Source organism: Melospiza georgiana, chromosome 5 (assembly GCF_028018845.1).
Source record: "Melospiza georgiana isolate bMelGeo1 chromosome 5, bMelGeo1.pri, whole genome shotgun sequence".
NCBI classification, from domain to species: domain Eukaryota; kingdom Metazoa; phylum Chordata; class Aves; order Passeriformes; family Passerellidae; genus Melospiza; species Melospiza georgiana.
This window is the reverse complement of record NC_080434.1, coordinates 47,348,379-47,369,858: the sequence shown is the minus strand read 5'-3', so window position 1 is coordinate 47,369,858 and position 21,480 is coordinate 47,348,379. Positions and strand designations below refer to the sequence as shown.

At 40.1% G+C, this 21,480-nt stretch overlaps 1 protein-coding gene across 1 annotated transcript in view; it reads left to right on the top strand.

The window, feature by feature from the left end:
- The window catches only part of PDGFRA (platelet derived growth factor receptor alpha), a 31,484-nt gene extending 10,683 nt beyond the window's left edge, over positions 1-20,801 (top strand). The window contains exons 4-23 of the mRNA XM_058023973.1: positions 1,354-1,617; positions 2,294-2,424; positions 3,748-3,919; positions 4,022-4,211; positions 4,713-4,828; positions 5,301-5,427; positions 5,929-6,122; positions 6,576-6,670; positions 6,780-6,912; positions 10,963-11,067; positions 11,741-11,851; positions 12,594-12,747; positions 13,758-13,924; positions 15,082-15,197; positions 15,752-15,874; positions 16,464-16,575; positions 18,162-18,261; positions 18,383-18,488; positions 19,203-19,438; positions 20,521-20,801. Of these exons, the coding sequence (XP_057879956.1) occupies positions 1,354-1,617; positions 2,294-2,424; positions 3,748-3,919; positions 4,022-4,211; positions 4,713-4,828; positions 5,301-5,427; positions 5,929-6,122; positions 6,576-6,670; positions 6,780-6,912; positions 10,963-11,067; positions 11,741-11,851; positions 12,594-12,747; positions 13,758-13,924; positions 15,082-15,197; positions 15,752-15,874; positions 16,464-16,575; positions 18,162-18,261; positions 18,383-18,488; positions 19,203-19,438; positions 20,521-20,668 (2,900 nt within the window). The 3' untranslated portion in view covers positions 20,669-20,801. The remainder of the gene's footprint in view (positions 1-1,353; positions 1,618-2,293; positions 2,425-3,747; positions 3,920-4,021; positions 4,212-4,712; positions 4,829-5,300; positions 5,428-5,928; positions 6,123-6,575; positions 6,671-6,779; positions 6,913-10,962; positions 11,068-11,740; positions 11,852-12,593; positions 12,748-13,757; positions 13,925-15,081; positions 15,198-15,751; positions 15,875-16,463; positions 16,576-18,161; positions 18,262-18,382; positions 18,489-19,202; positions 19,439-20,520) is intronic.
- Positions 20,802-21,480: the final 679 nt, after the last annotated feature.

Below are 21,480 nucleotides of genomic sequence, written 5' to 3'. Positions count from 1 at the left end.
GAATATAAAGGCAGGAGCTGGAAGATTTCTTCAAGAGGACTTTTTGGTTTGGTTTTCGAAAGCCTCTAGACATCAGCCTACCAGATTCGCAGGGAGAGACATCCTGTAATTTTTTCCACTTGCTAACCATCAAGATGTCATAAAGGCAGAAACATATCCTTTTCTCCAAATTACAGAGAATGTCTCTGTTTCCACTATAAACTTTGTCGTTACAATTGTTTTTCCTGCAATGAATTAGGAGGGCAATGGGTGGCAGCAACCCACTTTAGCCAGGGAGGATTACGTTGGGACTTCACACAATATCCTATTTTCACTAACAGCACATAGAAAACCAAACTAGGTGAATCTTGTTTCTGTTTTAAATTACAGTGGGAAAATGAATACATGGAGTTGGCAGCATTTTTGGGATGGAGTGCTGTGTTTGGAATATTGCTACAAAGAGCCTGCCAGTGCAGCAGAATGTCTATTGTTGGAGGGATTTGGATTGCTATTTAATAAATTTTATTATAAAGCTTTGCACAGGAGCTTCAGGCTAGCAGGGATTATTTGTTTATTCTGAATAGCCAAATGGAGACGATTTGAGGGCTATGCTTTTTGTGCATAATGTTATGCAATTATATTTTAAACTCAGACTTTGGATTGGCTTGATAGCAAAGTTGGCATGTGTTTTGTTGACTTTAAAAGAAATAAAACTACCAGGTCCTTGTTTGCTTTTTTTCCTACTTGAATACTGTATTTTGAAAACCACATGCTGTGACCATAATTAACTATGTCTCATAACTGTAATGTTGGACATGTTAGAAATACATGAAGATAAGTACCTTGAACTATTTTAGATGAAATGTGGCTTTAGTGGTGTTCAACATAAACAACATGAGACTTACTTCAACTTGTTTTTTTTTTTTACTTGGAAAGTGTTTGGAATTTTTATTTTATTTTATCTTATTTTATTTTTATTTTACCCCCTGCTTATATATTGGTTAGCAGACAGCTACTAATTAAAAAAGGTGAAAAAAATCTAACTTAAAGTCATGTGAGTTGTGGATAATAACATTTAACATTTTGGGGAGGGGATCTTTCGTCTTTTTCGTTTTGCATCCTGAATTGTCACAAAGGAACTTTGTCACAAAGCCCTTTCCTGTTTTGTCCTTAGGAGAAAGGTTTCATTACACATCACATCAAGTAGCTAAAATGAGATACCACATGAAATTAGCAAACCTTACCTGCAATATCTGAAACAGAGGGAGAACGAACTGTGCAAGTTTCACTTATAAGTGGTCATTGATATGCAATGCTTGTACATGGACTTGCTGCAAACAAGACAGTGTAAGATTGCCTCTTGTTTTTTTACAGACCCAGACATGCCTTTTGTTCCTTCTATACCTGAAGACCAGTTCATCCTGGTGGAAGAAGGTGATCCTGCAGTTATCCCTTGTCGGACAAGTGACCCAGAGGCCCAAGTGACTTTAGTTAACAGCTTAGACAAGGCTGTGCATGCTTTATATGACACCAAACAAGGCTTCATAGGGAATTTTCCTGCAGGCTCATACACATGCAAAACAATGGTTAAAGGCGTGGAGTTCAAGTCTGATGAGTTCCTCATCTATATTATAAGAGGTATTTCTTTCTATTCATTTTTTTAAAAATAAAAGTGCTTGTGTTCTTTCTTCACACTGTAAGAGCACCAGCATCATAGGGTTATATAGGATATTTCTGCAATGATGAGCTCCTTGCTCCTCTGGCAGTACTGACACTTAATTGCAAGTTTACTTACAATTTTGATGAGAATAACATGTCTTTATCTTCTCCCCAAAATTATTGCAAGAAAAATGTTTTGTAGTCCATATATTTTCAATCTATTTGCTGAAACACAACTTAAAAGGCTGGTGTTTACCAGTGGCTTTGAACTGTAGAACTCTGGGTAGCCTGAAAAACATATTGATTTAATTATTTTGAAAACATTTTTCCTGGCCATCAAGGAATCCTCAAAGACAGTCACTAATTAGCAAAATGGGACATTGTTTTTATTCCCAATACCTTTTTACAGGGGGATTTGAGATAGGAACCTCTAATTGAAATTTTATTTGTGGAACATTTCTTTGTGGGATTGAACTGCAGTTCATGCTTTAAATACAAATTGTTTATATCAGTGTAGATCAGCAGTACTTTTAATGAATTTTCAAGGTGATTCCTCAGTAGAGGAATTGAAAGGGAAATCTTCCTCTCAAACTGCACCATGTGAAAATTGTACTCTTTTAAAAATTAAATGAGATGTCTCTCTCTCTTCTCTTAGCTACTTCACAGCTGCCTGTTGAAATTGAAGCTCTTAAAACTGTCTACAAAACAGGCGAGACCATCGTAGTGACTTGTGTGGTCTTTGACAATGAGGTGGTTAATTTACAGTGGAATTACCCAGGGAAAGTGGTAAATATCTCGTTTTCTTTCTTTTTTTTTTTTTTTTTTTTTTTTTTTTTCACAACATTTGTAGTTATTTATTTGGCAAGCAAGTGAGGTTGTAAAGCACTCTTCTCTTATCTGAATGAGGGCTGCTGAGGAGAGAAAACCAAGTAAGTTCTTTTAATTTTAGGTTACCATATAAGAAAGTCAGTCCCAAAAGGTAAATTTTCTGTTAGTAACTAAGCAGAGCATGAGAAGAAGGTGAGGTATGGCTGAGGAAGTAATGCTGTCTCTCAGGTCTTGTGCTGCTGCCAGAAAAAGAAATCTTGTGAAAATTGAAAGACCTAGGTATGTTGGGCATCTGAGTAGAGTTCAGCTGCTGAAGGTCTGAGCCTCTGAAACAGCTCTCTTAAATCCTGGTTCTTGGGGATAATAAAGGACAATGAAGAATCAAGTCTATAATCTTAAGTGGTCTTCATTATGCAGATGTAAACTGAAATAATTCTTACAGTCACTGAATTTACTAATGAGAAACATCTAGTAAGAAAATCTTGTAGAACCCTGAATTTTTTTTAACTGGTTTAACATCCTTTTGCAGTGAAAACTTTTATTCAGTGGAACTTGGCTAGGGCCAGTCCCAGGCAATTTCAGAGTATCCAGTGTAAAAAGTCTGGTTGTTGAAGGAATGATGCAATTGAAGTGTACTTAGTTGTTACTCCAAATCCAACTTTTTATTTAAGTAAGTTAAGAACCCAAGAGGAAAAATTATTTGAACAAGTTTTGTCTTGTTTTCCATCTTACACATCAGTATAGTCTCTGCTATATGCCACCTTTCAAAACTAGCCCCAGCATATTTTTGTACCAGCCCCTCATGATAACATGTTGTGTCATTTTCACCATCCCTTTACTCTCAGGAGTTTCCTCCTTGTCAATAAATAATTCTTATTTTGAGAGTAGGCAGCACATAGCATCTATTAACTGGTTACTGTTTGTCTGATGAAGGGGATAAAAATTGATCTTACTTCATGGACATTGAACAAAGGGGACTCAAGGGGCTTTTACATCTGAGGAAAAGGTAGTGCATAAAGAGTAAATTTCTCTGTCAAGTTGCTTACCCAAATTTTCAAAGGTATTTTTGTTTTTGTGTTTTTTCAAAACACAAAAGGGTGTATTTTCACAGGCACAGTTTTTCTGTTGTGGCTGAAAGAGGCATCCTTGTCTGAGTAAACAAGTCTTTTGCCACACAGAATTTAGATGTTTGCTCTCACTTCAGGGATATCAAAGATCCTTGGTGATGTGCTTTCAACTCAGTTACTTAAGCAAGGTTTTTTTTCCTTCTCCAAACTACAGAAAGAAAAAGGTCTGATAAAGCTTGATGATATCAAAGTGCCATCACAGAAGCTGGTTTACACCTTGACCATTCCTGAGGCATCGGTGAAAGACACAGGGGATTATGAATGTACTGCTCGGCATGCAACCAAGGAGGTTAAAGAAAATAAGAAAGTAGCCATTACAGTTCATGGTATGGTCTGATTTCAGTGCCTAAAATTATCAACACATTGGAAAACATCATTCTTGAAAAATGTTGCATAGTGTTGTTTACACAAGGCTTTTTCATTTGCAGACAAAGGCTTTGTTCACCTGGAGCCTCAGTTCAGACCTCTGGAAGCTGTCAACCTGCATGAAGTAAAAAACTTTGTTGTTGATGTGCAGGCTTACCCAGCACCAAAAATGTACTGGTTGAAGGATAATGTGACTCTGATTGAAAATCTTACAGAGATTGTTACTACTTCAGGAAGAGTCCAGGAAACAAGGTAAAAAACCTTCTGACCCTTACCTTGCCATGCTGACTTGAGCTCCTTCCCCAGGAAACTGGGCGCTACTCCTGCTCACTTTTTACACCACAGTTTGTTGCTTCTTCCTCAGTGGCATTTAGAAATAGTTTAGTTGTTTTTTGTTCTAAAGGGCAATGCCTAATTTACTTCTTCTTACTACCTTCATAACATCAACCTCTTCAAGGTTCTTGAGCAAGAAACTTCATCACTCCCTTTAGCACGTCCCACACCAGGAATTTCTGGCTGTTTCCAGTAAAATCAGGGCTTTGTCAGGTCCTTGCAGAAAGTAACTAAGGCCACTTCCTTCTCAGTTATATGTTGATAGTTATTTACCACTTGAGTAATGACTTAGTTAAAGGCATGCTAGAAATGCTAAATGTCACTATGTTATAATTGCAACATACCCAGATTACATGTTGCCCTAAAATGATTTTTTTATGCCTGCTTAAAAAATACAAACAAAAACTTGCATTTCTGCAGGTTTCAGAGTGTTTTAAAATTGATACGGGCCAAGGAGGAAGACAGTGGATACTATACCTTGGTTGCTGAGAATGAAGATGAGATTAAAAGATACACCTTCTCATTGCTGATACAAGGTAAGCAGCCCCAAAGCCTTGCCCACCAGAACTCCTGGCACACAGCAAAGACTTGATCCACTGGCACACTGCATTGCCTGGAGTATGGAGCCATGAAAGGCACGAACCAGGCTGAGTAGAGGAGTGCGTGTTAGTCTCTGGAGCTCCTCTAGCCTGATCCTGGCTTTCACTTCTGTACTGGCCTTGAGCCAAAAAGAAACTTTATCCATCCAGCTAAGTAATTCCAGCTGACAGTAGGATGATAGCTCATTTAACATGACATGAAGACGTGGCACAACTGCAGCACTTCCTTCTCATTGCTCTAGCCTAGAATCCACTCTGTGCTACAGTAGATCAGCACCTCCTGCTTGAGTCTGTGTCTGTGGCTCTTGCTAAGGTGTTGGCCAAAGGACACCTGTCCTGCTTTGAAATTTGAAGCTGCTTTTTTGTAATCACTGACAAATATTTTAACAAACTCCCGACTCCTTCCCAGTTCCAGCTCTGATCTCAGCCCTCGTGGATGATCACCATGGCTCTGCAGGTGGGCAGACTGTGAGATGCTTGGCAGAAGGGACCCCACTTCCCAATGTGGAATGGCTGGTTTGCAAGGACATTAAAAAGTAAGAGGAGTGGATGTTTTCTTACCTGAAATATGACCTATATCCTCAATTATATTAACATAATTAGTTACTGTACCATGTTTTCCTCATCAAGAGCTAGTAAGTTTCAGATAATTCTTATTTATTTTTAGAGGCATGTGTTTTGTACTTCAAGAGATGTTGTCAGTGCCCTTCTTTTTACATCCTATAGGACACAAAGCAATGCACCAGTTCAGCTTTCTCTCATAAAAGCTTTATGTTCAGTAAGCTGACTCCAAGGATTTCACAGTCCAGATTTGAGTAAAGATTTTTAAAAGTAGCTGTCTCTCCATTTAGGGAGTATTTTTATTTTGAAGGAAGAAAGGTGCAGGTTTTTCAGAGATGCAATCTGAAGACCCTTCTGGTCCTTAAATGTATTGTTGTCAGAAGAAATTTGCAGGGAAAGGTAATTCTTGTTCTGTTCACTCTTATTCATCCATACGTGCACCCAACGCCAATTTCCTCCATTATTCTTCTCTGCAGGTGCAACAATGACACCTCATGGACCCTTTTGACTAACAATATCTCTGATATACACATGGAAGCCCACCTGGATGAGAAAAATATGGTGGAAAGCCGGGTGACCTTCCAGAAGGTGGAGGAAACCCTGGCTGTGCGCTGTGTGGCGAGGAATGACCTTGGTGCCGTTACTCGAGAGCTGAAGCTTGTGGCTCCCAGTGAGTTTGCTTTGTCCTTCTGTGCAATTACAACAGCCAGTTTGGCCCTGCTCTAACCCCCCCCAGTTCAGTCCTAATGGTTAAAAATATGAATTGTTGTAGATACTACATTAAAGTGGATTTTTTTTTACCCCAGTATTTCTGAAGATGATGCCTTTTACAGGTCTTTATGGTGCATCTGCTTTTTGCTTATTATGTGCTTCCATCATTAATTTTATCATTTTATTAGTATTGGCTATGGGAAATTCTTCTAGACAATCTGCATTTGGTTTTGGAACACAATGGCAGAGCAGCTCTGGGCATGGAAAAACTTTAAAGTCACCAGCCTCAGGAACTGTTCCTGGCACTTCTGCAGGACACAGGAACTGCAATGAGAGGGGAGGTGGGTGTCTTATGTGTGTGATGTCCCTCATGGCTCATGAGGAAAATGTGGTCTATCTTTTTACTCCACAGCCTTGAGATCAGAGCTAACTGTGGCTGCTGCTGTCTTAGTGCTGTTGGTGATTGTGATAATTTCACTGATTGTCCTGGTCATCATATGGAAACAGGTATGTAGAGAAGTATTTCAGTTTGGGTGCTGAGCTCTGCTGGGTTTTGATCTGCTGTAAAGTCAGGTCCAGGACTAATGCTTGGTTTTGCATTCAATGTGCTCTGCAGAAGCCCAGGTATGAGATCAGATGGAGAGTCATTGAGTCCATCAGCCCTGATGGCCACGAGTACATTTATGTGGACCCAATGCAACTGCCTTATGACTCCAGATGGGAGTTTCCTCGAGATGGGTTAGTGCTTGGTAAGTTTTCTGTGAGGGGCTGGCCCCACCCTTCTTTGGGGAGAAAGACATTCAGTGACCCTTCTGAGGTGTCTGCAGGATTTGCCATGGAAGTTATGGCCACCAAGTCCAGAGTCTCTGTTTGTCAGTTCTCATCAGTTCTCCTTCCTGATCCTCTTCCACAGTGGCATCAGCCCTGAGGTCCCTGTGTTAGTGTCTCCTGTGCCTGCGTTCCTGTTCTCTTCCTGTGTGCATCATCCACCCCTACACGGCTTAGGGGAGTCTCTCAGTGTTAAACATCCTTTTCAACCCTCATTTCTGCTAAGGCATCCACAAGAAGGACATAATTATTTTTTGTTTGCAAGACATTTATATAGTTACGTGCAGAGACCAAGAAAATCTGCAACTAGTTATGTAGTTTTATTAAAAATATTTTAAAAATTATTAATCCATGCCATGCACATATCAGTGCTGAGTAACTGCATATTTTTGTGGCTACTGTCCTTCTTTCTTCCTTCCCCTTCTACTTTCTTGCTTTGCTATTCCTTATTGGAATTCATGCACAAAATTCAGTTGTAATTATTTCCTCAAGGCTGGCCCAACCTCTCATTTATATCAATTGAAAGTGTAATGACTATAGAAAATTTTAATGCTTTATCAAGATAGTGCTTTAAACATACAAGGCTTCTCTCTCTTGGAGAGATCTGTGAACCAAATTGTATTGCAAAACACAGGAGAAGTTGAAATGTGTCTTTTGTTTGATATATTTCAAGAAACATACTCCCCTGGTGTATTTCTTCACCATCACAGAGAAAGAGTTAATTCTTGAAAGAAGCAAGAGAAAAATTTCCAGTTCAGGAACAATATCCTTTAATTAAATTCATGTTGCTAATTGAAGACTAGAGGAGGGTGAATGTTTTATGGAATTATTTTATTACAACCCAGACTTTAATTATATGCCTAAATAGGATTTGTCAGATCTGAGTTGTTAAAGACCACCACTGTGACTTTGTCTCCCTCTGACTCATGAGCACAGCCTGCTTCAAAGCCTTCTTGTTTACAAGTGTATTCAGAATAGTCAGTAACTTTAAAACCCAGTGCTCCATATCCTCCTGTCAATCTGGGTTGCACGACTGCTCTTCTAGACACTCTCACCTGCTGGCACTTTTGAGGCATTAAATGCTTTCTGGTGAGGGGGGACCCTCTTTTGTTTCTAGGGATGACAATTCTGATTTGTATGGATTTTCTCTTATCTAAGTGGGAGATCACAGCAAAGCAATTACACCTTTAGTTCAGGGAGGCTCTGAAGCAGGTCACAAACCCATTTTGGCTCTGCCAAGATGAGCATTTTCCATCCTAGCTGTGTAAGCCACCTGGCATTTATTTGTTTTTTCTAGTCAGTAGTGCCTGGAGTGCAGTGCTGTGTTAAAGGCCATCTCTGAACATTGGCTGGATGGAGCTTCAATTGATAAATTTGAGTTACACTGCAAATTTCCCTTTGCAATCTCTGATCCACTGTATATGCAGCGCACTGCTCTTTAAAGGGCTCCCAAACCAGTGCAAGTCCAGGAGATGTGTACCAGAAGGAACAATGCAGTAATTCCATGAGCTGTTTGAACACCACAGCCTTCTCCTGGCTCTGCTGAGAACTGGTGAGGTCCCAGCAGGACCTGGACCTCCTCATCTGGCTGACAGAGCTGAGAGCAGCTCCTCTTGAGGCATGGGTCAGAGTGCTGCTGCTCAGGATACCAGGGTGGCTGGACAGAGACAGCAGAATTGCTCTCATCACTTCCCAGCAAGACACTTATTTGTCCTGGTGACCTTAATTAAATGAAATGCTGGTCTGACACAGAATCTGACCCTTGCCTATTTGAAAAGGCAAGTTAAGATTCAGGTCACACATCAGTCAGAGATGTAGTATCTAATTTAATGAGTCTAGAAACTGGGTGTAAATTATAATGCTTGACACTTGTTTGGCTTTAAATATAGCCCAAGAGACTTATGGTTTCATTTTGGGTGGGTTGATTATCCCAGGCCAATTTTAGAAAAAGAAGCATCCAGCTGAGATGGCTGCATCTGGAACAGATTCACACACCCCACCCTTGTATCCTCTGAGCAGAAAAGCAGCACCTCTCTGGCAGGCACAGCAGATAAGCTCTGTGGATGAGTACAGAGGCTGAATTAGCTGCTGTTCCTCCGCTAGTTGGAGGAATCTTGAGCTGCTGCTGTGTCTGCACAATCCCTCTGTGGTGGTGAAGCAGCACTGCTCCCCCAGTGAGCAGATCACAGCCGTGCCTTTATACTGAAGAGTAAACTCTCACTGTAATTTTGAGCCTCAACGAAGCACTCACCAAGAATATGATGGCATTACAGATGCTTCCTGTTCTTGGGCAGTTAGCTCCCACCTGGCTCCCAATTTCAAATGCAAAAGACGTTGGGCTTGAGCTACATCTGCAGAGAGGGTTGGAAAGGGGAAATAGCAGTGGTGGCTCCCTGCCATTCGGGAAGTGCTCTCACTGCCTCCACATGCACCCCAGCCCAGCAGAGGTGATGGAGAGGGAGATGTGTGCCTCGTGCTCAGCTGACAATATGGTTTTGGGGAGGAATTGGCTTGTGAAGACAAGAAGATCAAGGAGCATCAGCAGATGCCATCACATTCTGAAGGGCTGCATCCTGCCATATGGCTCCCAGACCTTCAGCCTGAAGAGTTTCAGGGGCCAAATTTCAAACTCAGGTTGTTTGAATTAGTCTAAAATTTAGTGTGAAGCTTTCTCACATCCTGATTGGGAAGGATAACCTTTGGAGCACGGGAATCTTGAAAAGAAATCACATAGCTTCTGTGTGCATGACAAACTATGCTGTCATAATCTTGGAGAGGTTCGCCAGTGTTAACTCAGCTAAGCATTCTTTAACCATTTCTTGTGCTTTTTAATAATGTAGATATTGTTTGGTTGGAAATTTTCTTTTGAAAGCATGTGCACAATAAAAGTGGGGGCAGTAGCTGGAGGGTAACAGAAACATATGGCATTGCATGCCAGATAACACCTTCAGAAGTGTAAAAGGTGACAAGTTAAAACCACAAACGAACGTCAAAGACAAAATGCTGTGTATCTCCACAGTAAAAGTTACTACTCATTCTTTCTGTGCTTCAAGTTAAAAACTAACATAAAACCAAAGTGACAGCTTGTCAGGCATGTGATTATATTCTGGCATTTGGACCTCATACACAGGTTCATTCACTAAGTGTTCCCTTGATGAACTTGGTTTTCAATGCAGGAGCTATGAAATACAGCATTTTGGAGAATGTTCGTGTAGTTCATATTTCTCTAAAATCTCAATCTGTACAAAATTATTCTGGAGACTGTACCCATATTAGAAAACAGGATATATTAATCCCCAATTTTTGTCTAAATTGATTTGTGGCAAGAGTAAAGGGTCTATAAACATTAACTGTTTCATTACAGCACTTGGAAATTTGCAATACAATTTATTCCAGCAGATGAAACACACTTGTACATTAGACTTCAGAGAAATTTCCCCTCATATGTGATCAACATGTATTTCAGCTTCTTGCAGATCTGAAATGATGCTGCCTGTCTGAATGGGCTGTTGATGTGCTTTAGTCCCTTTTACTGCTGGATGTATCCAGCATTATATAAAAGACCAAAACTACAGCTGAGGGACCCAATTAAGATTTGTAAGTCAGGAACACGCCTGTATTTTAATCAGGTGTTGACTGAGGCAAAGAGGTCAGCTTAAGCCTAGGACAATCCATGTTGTAAGAGGATAATGTGAAGATGGCAGAGCACAGGAAGGGATGAATTTGAATGAGTTGAGCTTACAGGTGTGCTCTTGATGTTTGCTGGCATCTTATTAAAAATTGTACTTAATGATAGCACTTCATATCTGCTTTTTCTGCTTGAAAACAACAATAATAGCAATAATACTGGTGGTCTGGCTAAGGGAATGTGCCCTTTCCACACAAGAATCAACTTGTAGAGGAATGGAGATAGGAAAGGAGCTGAATTGCTGTTACTTTCTGAAATGAACAATGCTTTCCCTTGTTTTCAGGTCGGATCCTTGGTTCGGGTGCATTTGGAAAAGTGGTTGAAGGGACTGCATATGGATTGAGTCGCTCCCAACCGGTGATGAAAGTAGCTGTGAAAATGCTGAAACGTAAGTTGTCATGGTTCCATTTCCCAAGCCAGGCAGGGCAGGTTCCCAGAGGGTTATTCAAACTTTGCTTGCTATAAATTAATTCATCATATCTGAAGTTGAAAATGAATGGTGAAATGGTGGGATTTTAAAATTATAAGTTAGATTGCTTGATGGCATTTCACGCCTGAAGGTACCCAGGCTTTTGAAAGCATCCAAAGTTTAGGTTTAGCTGAACAGCTACAATTACTCAACAAATACTGAGAAAGATAAAGTAACCATGAATGCTTGTGAACAAATGAGGGCTCTACAACAAGGGGAAATAGGCAGGTCTTGTATAAGTTCACTGAAGATTTCCTGCTTCATGAGAACTGAGAATCTGATGCAGTGATTCTGTAGGAACCATGGGGAGCTTGCTTGTGTTGAATGAGCAGCTTGTAGAGTGCTTCTGTGCCATGTGGCAATCCACTACACCTCTGGAAAGGGACAGACAGACTCAGTCAGCTACTGAGCTGCATCAAGACAGTCCCTTATTAATCATTTGGGGTTCCTCTCCAAGTCTTAAGAAAAGCATGTATCAAGTAAGGGACATGCTGGCAGCAATGCTTCAATGAGGCAAGCAACGACAATTTTTTTGTAAATATGAAAAAGGTAACTGCTTCCACCAGGTGGCTAATATGTTTTTTCTCAACAGCTACAGCTAGATCCAGTGAAAAACAGGCACTCATGTCTGAACTGAAGATAATGACACATCTTGGCCCCCACCTGAATATTGTGAATCTGCTTGGAGCTTGTACAAAATCAGGTGAGTTTGGCTGACAAAATAAAGGTTTGCTGTGGGATCAACATTCAGTATTTAACAGGAACATTGGCGCCTAAGGATTTTTAGATTTTTATGTAATCTTCATGTATTTGTAGCTTTGTAGACTGTTAAATGCCTAGGTATAACTTCTAGTATGTTTCCAGCTTTCTACCCACAATGAACAAATGTTTATTGACGCATTCCTTAAATTTTATCTAGTCTTTCCTGTTAATTTACTGAAGACCTTTTATTTTGCACCATGTCATCAAAGACACATGAAAGATAGGGTAGGAGATCGGGGAGAGAGCTCCAGTGGGGCAGAACCCAGGGTGGAGGTTTCCTAACCAACTGCTCCTCAAATTGGACAATATTGGCTAGATATTCTAATTTTCTAATTGCCCTGTTTCATAAAACTGTACAAATTTAATTCTGAGCACTTTTTTTTTTTGCCATACTGCGTATTTGAAAGTTTTTATATTATCATTCTTATTTTATTTGGAAAAGTTTGTGTTCTATTTTCAGGCGTCAACATAGGTTTCAAGTAGAGGACTTACCAATAAATATAACCAAATACAGTTTTTCAGAAAACCTCTTGATATTTGGTAATAATTGCAGTCATAACTTAGTAGATAGAAATGAATTAGCTCGCAACTATATTTTCCAATACTTTTGGAGGCTCTTTGTATTTGTTTCTGTTTTTCAAAACTGCCACTCATCAATGCATAATTTTGCTTTATTTTAACAGGTCCTATTTACATCATTACTGAATACTGTTTTTATGGTGATCTTGTGAACTACCTGCATAAGAATAGGGACAATTTCCTGAACCGACACCCTGAAAAGCCTAAAAAAGACTTGGATATCTTTGGGATGAACCCTGCTGATGAAAGCACAAGAAGGTGGGAATAAAAATGAAAAAAATAAATCAGTGACCTGTAACTTAAGGATTTAAGCCATTATAAACCCTTATAGCATTACTCTCATTCATTGGTTTAAACTCCTCCTCAATTTTTCTTGTTAGACTTTTATTTGTCACATTTCATAGGTCTGGGAAGGTTTCAACAATTTTTATTCAATCTCCCTGACATGTGTCCTAGATCTGTGTTTCCTGCATGTAGACATGCCTGCAGTCTGAGGATCCCTGTGGTTTCTCCATAGATGCCCCAGTGCACTTACCTGTCTCCTTGTTTCCATGCTTGGGGAATTTCCAGTGTCTAAAACTCCTTCCCTCCAAGCAACCTGGTGGGGCTTGTTCTCCAAACTCACGTTCTCTCCTTTATCTACCAATGGCTTAGCCAGTATCAAAAGTGTCCTAATTGCTAATGTTCATCCCAGAACTTTTTCCAGATGATGGTTGAGGAAGCTTGTCATCATATATTCAGCAATAATATAATACCATAAAATGAGCCAGGATTTAAAAGGTGGACAGAGATTCATTCAAAACATCACTCAGAGAAGTAGATTAACTGCCTTGGTAGCTGAGTAAAGCCAGTGCCATTCATCTGGGCATGGGTTTGTTTGGCAGGACTGGATTTGATGCAAACTGTGCGAATAAATTACACCAATCATTTGGAATACCTTGAGCTAAAAGCCCTAGGTAATGATACTTGAATTCAGTGGGATTTTGGGAAATAAGGCATGGTTACATACCTGACTGCTGGTAAAAGCCTAAATTTGCAGTACTTATGTTTGACTACAGTAATTCACAGTAACATGTATTAATAAGTGATGGTTATGTAATACATACGATATCTGGTAATGATATTTATATATGTGTATTTCCTAACAAGAAGCCAGCTGTTGAATTTCACCTCAATACAATGGTACACATTAAATGAATGGTTAGATATGCACATGCTCTGACAGGGAAGTCACTACCTGATACACTTGTGGTTTTTTTCAATTTCAGTTATGTGATACTATCCTTTGAAAACACCGGAGAATACATGGACATGAAACAAGCTGATACCACTCAGTATGTGCCAATGCTGGAAAGAAAGGAGGGCTCTAAATACTCTGATATCCAGAGATCTGTGTATGATCGGCCTGCTTCCTATAAGAAGAAATCCATGTCAGGTAATGTAACTGTCCCTTCTGCATATATCATTGGTACAAATCGCTCTTGTGTACACAGGTATCTGAGTTTTGTCCTCTAAATGCACACAAACTGTTTAGCTCTGTTCAGCAAGAGTGTGAGCATAAGCTTTAAGGCAAAATCTTGTGGTTGTGTTCTTCCACCCTGCTCTGGGGGTAGGAGAGCATGTTGCTGGGGCAGAAGGGGTCCCATTGTGTGTCTGTTTCTGTGCTGAAGCACTGGGCAGTTGTGCTCAGCAGTGGGGCTGTAGGCTCTCTTTGGAGGCAGAGATTTTATTAGTCTTGTAGTTTGAAGGATTTTGAGCATTAGCAATGACCAATGCTAATAGTAGTTTTTATTGTACTGTTTCCACTTACATTTCACATTAACTGACACTTAGCGAATGCAGAACACTGCCAAATATTTTCCTGGATTATGTAATGAAAATAATGAATGCATCCTATTCCCTGTCCCTGTTCTCAGAACCCAAATATGCTTTTGTTTAAAAACAGACACCGCCACCTCTGCCTCCAGGCCTCAGAAATGGAACCATCTCCAGTCCCAGATTTACATGGCAGACTTATGCACTCATGCTCTAGGAGAGTCAGGGAAAATGAATCACTGGATTTTGACTGGATTTTTTCCGGCATTTTTCATAAAATAAATAAGAACTGTTGCCATGAATTCCTGACCCTTTTTGCTGGTATTGGATTAGTGCCAGTGGATACTTCCTGGGAAACAGCAGTGTTCAGCAAATGTAAATGGATAAGAATGTACACGCATGCACAAAACCCTAATGAAGGCATCACCTCTAAATAAATATTTTTGTGCCACACAATGAGTAAACAACCTGTGTGACAGCCCAGTAATGTCCAGCAACAATTCTTTCTCTCCTTACTTTTTCCTGCTGTTGACAGGGGAAAAAAATTACAGACAGGAAAAAATTCTAACTTGCTATTTAACACTGGCTGTTTTTAAAAATGCAGTATGTGTCAGTGACTGATGCAGACATTAGAAGTGGTAATAGTTACTATGAAAAGACTGTTTTGGTCATGGTACTCTGCTAAAATTATCAGCTCGGAATCATGATAGGTAGGGGAAGATGGATTCTACTTTCACACTCCACAGCAAAATCACGTATTTCTTCTTTTTTTGATAGAATCAGAAGTCAAAAACCTTCTTTCAGATGACAGTTCAGAGGGCCTCAGCCTATTGGATTTGCTGAGCTTCACCTACCAGGTTGCACGGGGAATGGAATTCTTGGCTTCTAAAAATGTAAGTAAATAAAAAAGTAAGCAAAATGGAATAAGGTGCAAAAATGTCTTCTGCAGCTATGGTTTTAAATTTAGATTCTGAGCATGTGACACAATATAGTATTATTTTTGGAGATATAGACAGCTTTCTCACTTACCTGGAAATGGAGATCACCATGGTGGGAAAAAATCAAAGCAGCAGTCACTTGTCTTCCCCTGCTTCATCCTGTGACATTTCTGGAGTCAGGGTACCAGAGATGGTGGAGGGTCAAAGCAGGGTCTGGGTGAAGGGTCCATGCAGTCACAAACCAGCATGGTGAGAAGCACAGGCATATCATTAGTACATGAGGGATGGAATGGCAAAGGGTGATCTCACTTTTTCCTCCTCCCCCCTAAAATGCATCTGTGTGAGACCTTGCTGGTCCTGAGGCCTGGTGCCTCCCTGCCCCTGTCAGCAGGTGCTTGTTCAGTAGAAGGTCTTTTTAGGACTGCACCTAGAAAGCCAACCCTTTTGTAAGGGCAGTGGCCCTCATGGAAAAAGCATGTCCTTGAACAACTCCATTTTTCTCCACACAGTGTGTGCACCGTGACTTGGCCGCTCGTAATGTCCTCCTGGCTCAAGGAAAAATTGTGAAGATCTGTGACTTTGGGCTGGCTAGAGACATCATGCATGATTCCAACTATGTCTCCAAGGGCAGTGTATGTACTTAATCTATGGAGCTCTGCTTTAACTGAAATGAAAATTGTCAGTTTTAAATGCTATTTCATGTTCTTGCCATTCAGTGTTGGTTACAGTAATTGACCATTGGGATGAATGTGCCTCAGAACAATTTATCTTCAAATCACTAATTTCTGTAACTTTTCTAACTCTGTTTTAAAGTGAAAAAGTACACATTCAGTACTCCACTTCAGTCTGACATTTTTAACAGGCAGGTTTTGTGACTGGAGAAATTACTAAGGAACTGTCAAACAATGACATATCAGACCTAGTTCAGCAGTGCCAGATTTTGCATCATACTTTCAATCATTTGCTACCTGGTCATTTGCCAGTAATGAAATGAATTCAGCTATGGTTTAACTAGTTTTTGTGGGGAGCAACAAGTAGCATTGCTTATAATCCTGGTACCTCTGTATTAAATGTAATTGAATTGAATTAAAAATAAACACTAGCAAGGTTAACTTTTCTTATGGAGAGATGTTATTCCTGGCTATCAAACAACAATTGCAATAATAATAATTTATTTAATGACCAATCTGTGTGCCTGGGCTTTCTTTCTTTTTATTACAGACTTTCCTCCCAGTAAAATGGATGGCACCTGAAAGTATTTTTGACAACCTGTACACAACATTAAGTGATGTCTGGTCTTATGGCATTCTGCTGTGGGAAATATTTTCTCTTGGTATGTACTGTGAATATTTTCCTATGCATAGTGATTAGTTTTTTTCAATTCAAACTGTTCTACACAAAGTATTTAAAATTCTGCATATAAAAATATACACATGAAATCCACTGTTAGTTGTTCTTCTGTATGGCATTTCAGATTCCAGTGTTAGGTGTGAAGTGACATGTCCATACTCTCCCAAAGTTCTCTTTAGTTTTGGTATGGATTTTTTTTGTTCCTTTGTTTGAGGGTTTTGCTTTTTTAGTTTTGTTTGTTTGTTTTTGCAATATACGTTTTTTTGCTGTAAAACTAAAAGAACTGTGTGAAAATCTTTTGTGGAAAAGTATTGGTGTGCACAACAGGATTGATTTTCTGTCTAATATGAGAAGGAGCATGTTTCTCCCTTGCAATGGGGTGCCTGGGGCTGCAGCCCAGCTCAGCAGCTGCTTTGGAACAGTCTCTATACACATTTCAAAAGAGCCTGTCTTAGTCCCATTACAGAATGAAAATAAATGTCAATCTTCTGGGACACTGATTTCTCATTTCCAGGTCAACACTGCTCACACAGTTGGTTTATGGCAGTGTAAAGTGGTTATGACAATATATAGCAGTTCCAGACAACGCACAGCTCCCAGCTGGGAGCAGCCTGGCTCTCTCCTCAGCCTCATTAGTTAATTAATTAGCCTCCTGGACGGGTGGATGGCCCGCTCCAGCGAGCCTGCATTGCCCAGATTTACTGCCAGCAGAATTACTCATGCCTCTGTGGTGTCTACTCCTGCCCCACGGCAGCCCCAAGCCTAATGTTATTTGCTAGAACAAGTTGTCACATAACTGCTTCTCAGAAAACAACAGTTGCACCACTATTTATGGTATTGATTCCTGTAATCTCTGGGCATCACAGGCTCCTGTAAATAGCCATTCCCTGATATCCCTGGGAGACATTGGACAGCTCAGGAACTGAAGCACTAAACTTCACTGCTTTACCTGTAAAGAAGGTTCTGAAGCTCATTTTTAGGTGAAAATCCTGCTTTAGAAAGGGCAGAGATTTCTGAAGTAATATTATAGTACACCTCCTCCATCTGAGAAAATTGTTCCTTTTTGGAAAGCAAAATATATCCTCAGTAGTGTTTGTTAAAAAGGTCAATTATAACATCTTGATACCATGTTGACTTCAGCTTAAATTACTCTTTTACACATCAGCAACAACTGAGCATGAGGGCAATGATGTCTCTGTGCTGCAGCCCCAAATTATCAGTTAGCTGTGTTAGCTAAGACCAAACTTTTTGACAACCCATGCCAAAGCAGGCTGGTGACCTGATCCAGGTATTATCCAATCTCTGTCCCAAATACATTCTATAAACACTGAAAAGGTATTTTTTCTAACTAGCATCTACTTCAAACTTTCCTAGCCAGCATTTCACATTGGGGCTTAACGTAGCTATTGTCACCAAGACAATAGCTCTGATGTGAAACACTGGCTAGGAAAGAATAATTCTGATGCCATGTTAAATTGTAGTGCTAACATCAACAAGAAGACAGTATTTGGGAACTCTGCATGGATATTTAAGTATAAAGTAGTACTTTTGCTTCTCTTTTTTCTGCAGGTGGCACACCTTATCCTGGCATGATGGTTGATTCTACTTTCTACAATAAGATCAAGAGTGGATACCGAATGGCCAAACCTGATCATGCCACCAATGAAGTGTATGTGTGCATTTGGCTTTTCCACACCTGCCCAGTCTCCAGAGAATTCTGGCTTCAGTTTCTGTTTGATCAGTTGTGTTCCTCTACCAGCTGGTTAAACTGGTTTCCTTCTTATCTGCAGGTATGAGATTATGGTGAAGTGCTGGAACAGTGAACCGGAGAAAAGACCTTCTTTCTACCATTTGAGTGAAATTGTGGAGAGCTTGCTGCCTGGAGAGTACAAAAAGGTTTGCTCTTTGTAATTTTCTCTGTGTTTTCTGTATATTGCTTCAGAGGGAATTAGAAGCGTTGTTCCAGCCATGAGAGCCATGAGCACTGAACTGGCACATTCTAAGCTATGAGAATTATGTGATTAGCAGAGGGACATTGCATGTTTGGTTTCCTCAGTCAAACTAGCTGAGAGAAGCAGTTCTGCAGTATTAACTGGGAAACAGAACCCTTTATGTCTAATTAAATCCTAACAACTCAATTTTTCTACTGGAGAACTAGTTCTGTATATTTTCATGGGATTTTGTAGGCTGTGAAATAATTATATAAAAGGGACTTCTTGGCCCATGAGTATAATTTCCCTGTCTCTTCTTCAGATCCTGACACCAGCAAATTTTCCCCTCACATTTCTGATAGCTCTGGACAAATTGTGCCTTCCCCATCATTCAGTGTTTCATTTTTCTGACCTACCTTAACTCCCCTTTCCTTACCCTTCTTCTACATCTACGTGTCTGCTTTGTGCTGCCACAAAGCTTTGCTCCTGCATCATCTAGATGTCACACTTACATGACACTTCTCCCTTCAAAGCAATTGAACATTCTGGACTTCTCTATCCAGTACTGCTGGCTCATAGGGCAGAATATTTGCTAGGCTAATGAATCACAGCTGCCCATCTGAAGAAAGGCAGCCTTAGTGAATAGCATCTAATGAAGAGTTGAAATGAATTTTTTCAGAGCTATGAGAAGATTCATCTGGACTTCCTGAAAAGTGATCACCCAGCTGTCACACGCATGAGAGGGGACTGTGACAATGCTTACATTGGTGTAACTTACAAGAATGAAGACAAGCTAAAGGACAGGGAGAGTGGATTTGACGAGCAGAGACTGAGTGCTGACAGTGGATACATCATTCCCCTGCCTGACATTGACCCTGTTTCTGAAGATGAGCTTGGCAAAAGGAACAGACACAGGTAGGTGCAGTTTACAGATCCCTTAGCCCATAGTCACCACTTGGGGTCATGTTCGGCAATGTCCATTTCCCCTTTCCAGCACAGTACTCTGCAAATGATTTCCTTAGCTCTGTTCAAGCTACTTACTGGGGGAGTCACATATAAACACGGTAATATGACTGCCCACAGTGTTTTCAATGGGAAAAAGTTATTTTTTCCTGTTTTGTGGTTGACAGGGTAAGGGGTAGGGGGCTGGTACATGTAGGGCCCCCCTACATGCTGGTAGGGGGCTTCTGTGTGTTTTTGGGACTCCTTTAATAGCTTGGTCAAGTCACAGTGGTTGTCTTGTGGATCTGTGGGCAGAATTTCCATCACATCTTGCCTCCTTGCAGCTTCATATGAGACCTCAAAGGATTGATTTGTTTGTGTGAGACAAATTCTAAATCTAGGAGAAGTTTTTGATAATATCTTCTATGTGCTATGTCTCTATATCTCCTAGTTTTCTATGAAAGCAGGGTGCCCAGAACTTTTTACTTCTTTCTTGTCAATTTGCATGACCAATGCCACTACAACACAGCACTGCCTGACCCTAATCGTGAACGATGGAGGTTTAATTCAGCCCTTAATTCACAGTGTATAGATTCAGCAACCTAGAAATGCCTTTTTTCATTTTCTTATTCTTCTTTTATTTTTTTTTAATTTTTGTGCTTTATTCAAGTGAGGGAAGAAAGAAGTCCCTAAAAGTACTATCAAAATTAAGACATATTATCTCTGTCTGTTATTCTTATCTTGCTGTTATTGCTATCTTGTTTTCACCTGACCTCCCTAGATTTGACTAAGTGACCTATTGTCACAGTAGTGTCATAAAACTACTTCTCCAACAAGTATCTGGCTGAGAGTGCCAGCATGTTCCTTTGAATTCCAAGGTGGTTCTCTACTTTTGATATACTAGGTATGTCATGTCCTAAGAAACTGGTGGTCATAGTCACCTAAGATTGCACTGGGGGTCAGAAAGCATCTGCGTTCAGTTCTGCCAGAGACTGTAGTATTTACCCAGCCAGAGTCACCACATGCCTTATCTCTGAGATATCTGTCTCTTCCAGTTCACAGACATCTGAAGAAAGTGCCATTGAAACCGGTTCCAGTAGCTCTACCTTCATCAAGAGAGAGGACGAGACCATTGAGGACATTGACATGATGGACGACATTGGCATCGACTCCTCAGACCTGGTGGAGGACAGCTTCCTGTAAGGCACGGCCGCCCGCCAGCTCTGCACACAGGGAACCTTCCCCAGCTCTCCACAGACTTCTGCTCCACACAGAAAACCACTTTATTGCAACGTCAAGGATGTGAAGAGGAGGTGGATTTGTAGAAAGGAACGCCCAGAAATCCACAGCCTGAATATAAATGAGAGACATGTTGAAGATGGATATTTTAGTGTTGCTTCTTGCAGTACTTCAGTAGCATCTCAGTGTTGTTTGCCATTCCAACTGGTAGGAGGATGAAGGGAAAGGCCACAAACAGACTGGTTTTGTGTTTCAAGGGCATTCATATGACTTTGATGGATCAATTTTCCACTGCAGCAATACTTCACCATTGTAATTATGTAAATAACTGACTACTCAAGGATCTTTTGAGGTGCACATTGAACAAATGCCATGGATTTTAGAAGAGGTCATTCATGAATTCTGTGTACTTCCTCCCTCAATCTTAATGTCAGCTGCTGTTGAACTATCATGTGAATTGAAGAACATGCAAAAACCACTTTTGGACCAAAAAGGTCTAAAACCACAAGGGACTGACCGGTACTATAAAACATGTTACTTTCCACCATTAATGCAAGTAAAGGGGAATAATAATGATAATAATAATAATAATGATAATTAAAATTCAGTCTATAATAGGTGTTAGAAACCTAGTAAGTCTTTATTAACTATAGAAGGTAGCTGTTTTCAAAATAATACTACTACTGTTTTCAGTAACACTAAATGTATATTTTACAATCCATTGTCCTTCAGTAAAAGCACAATATCAAAACACTTTTTTAAGTGCAGGGGAGAAA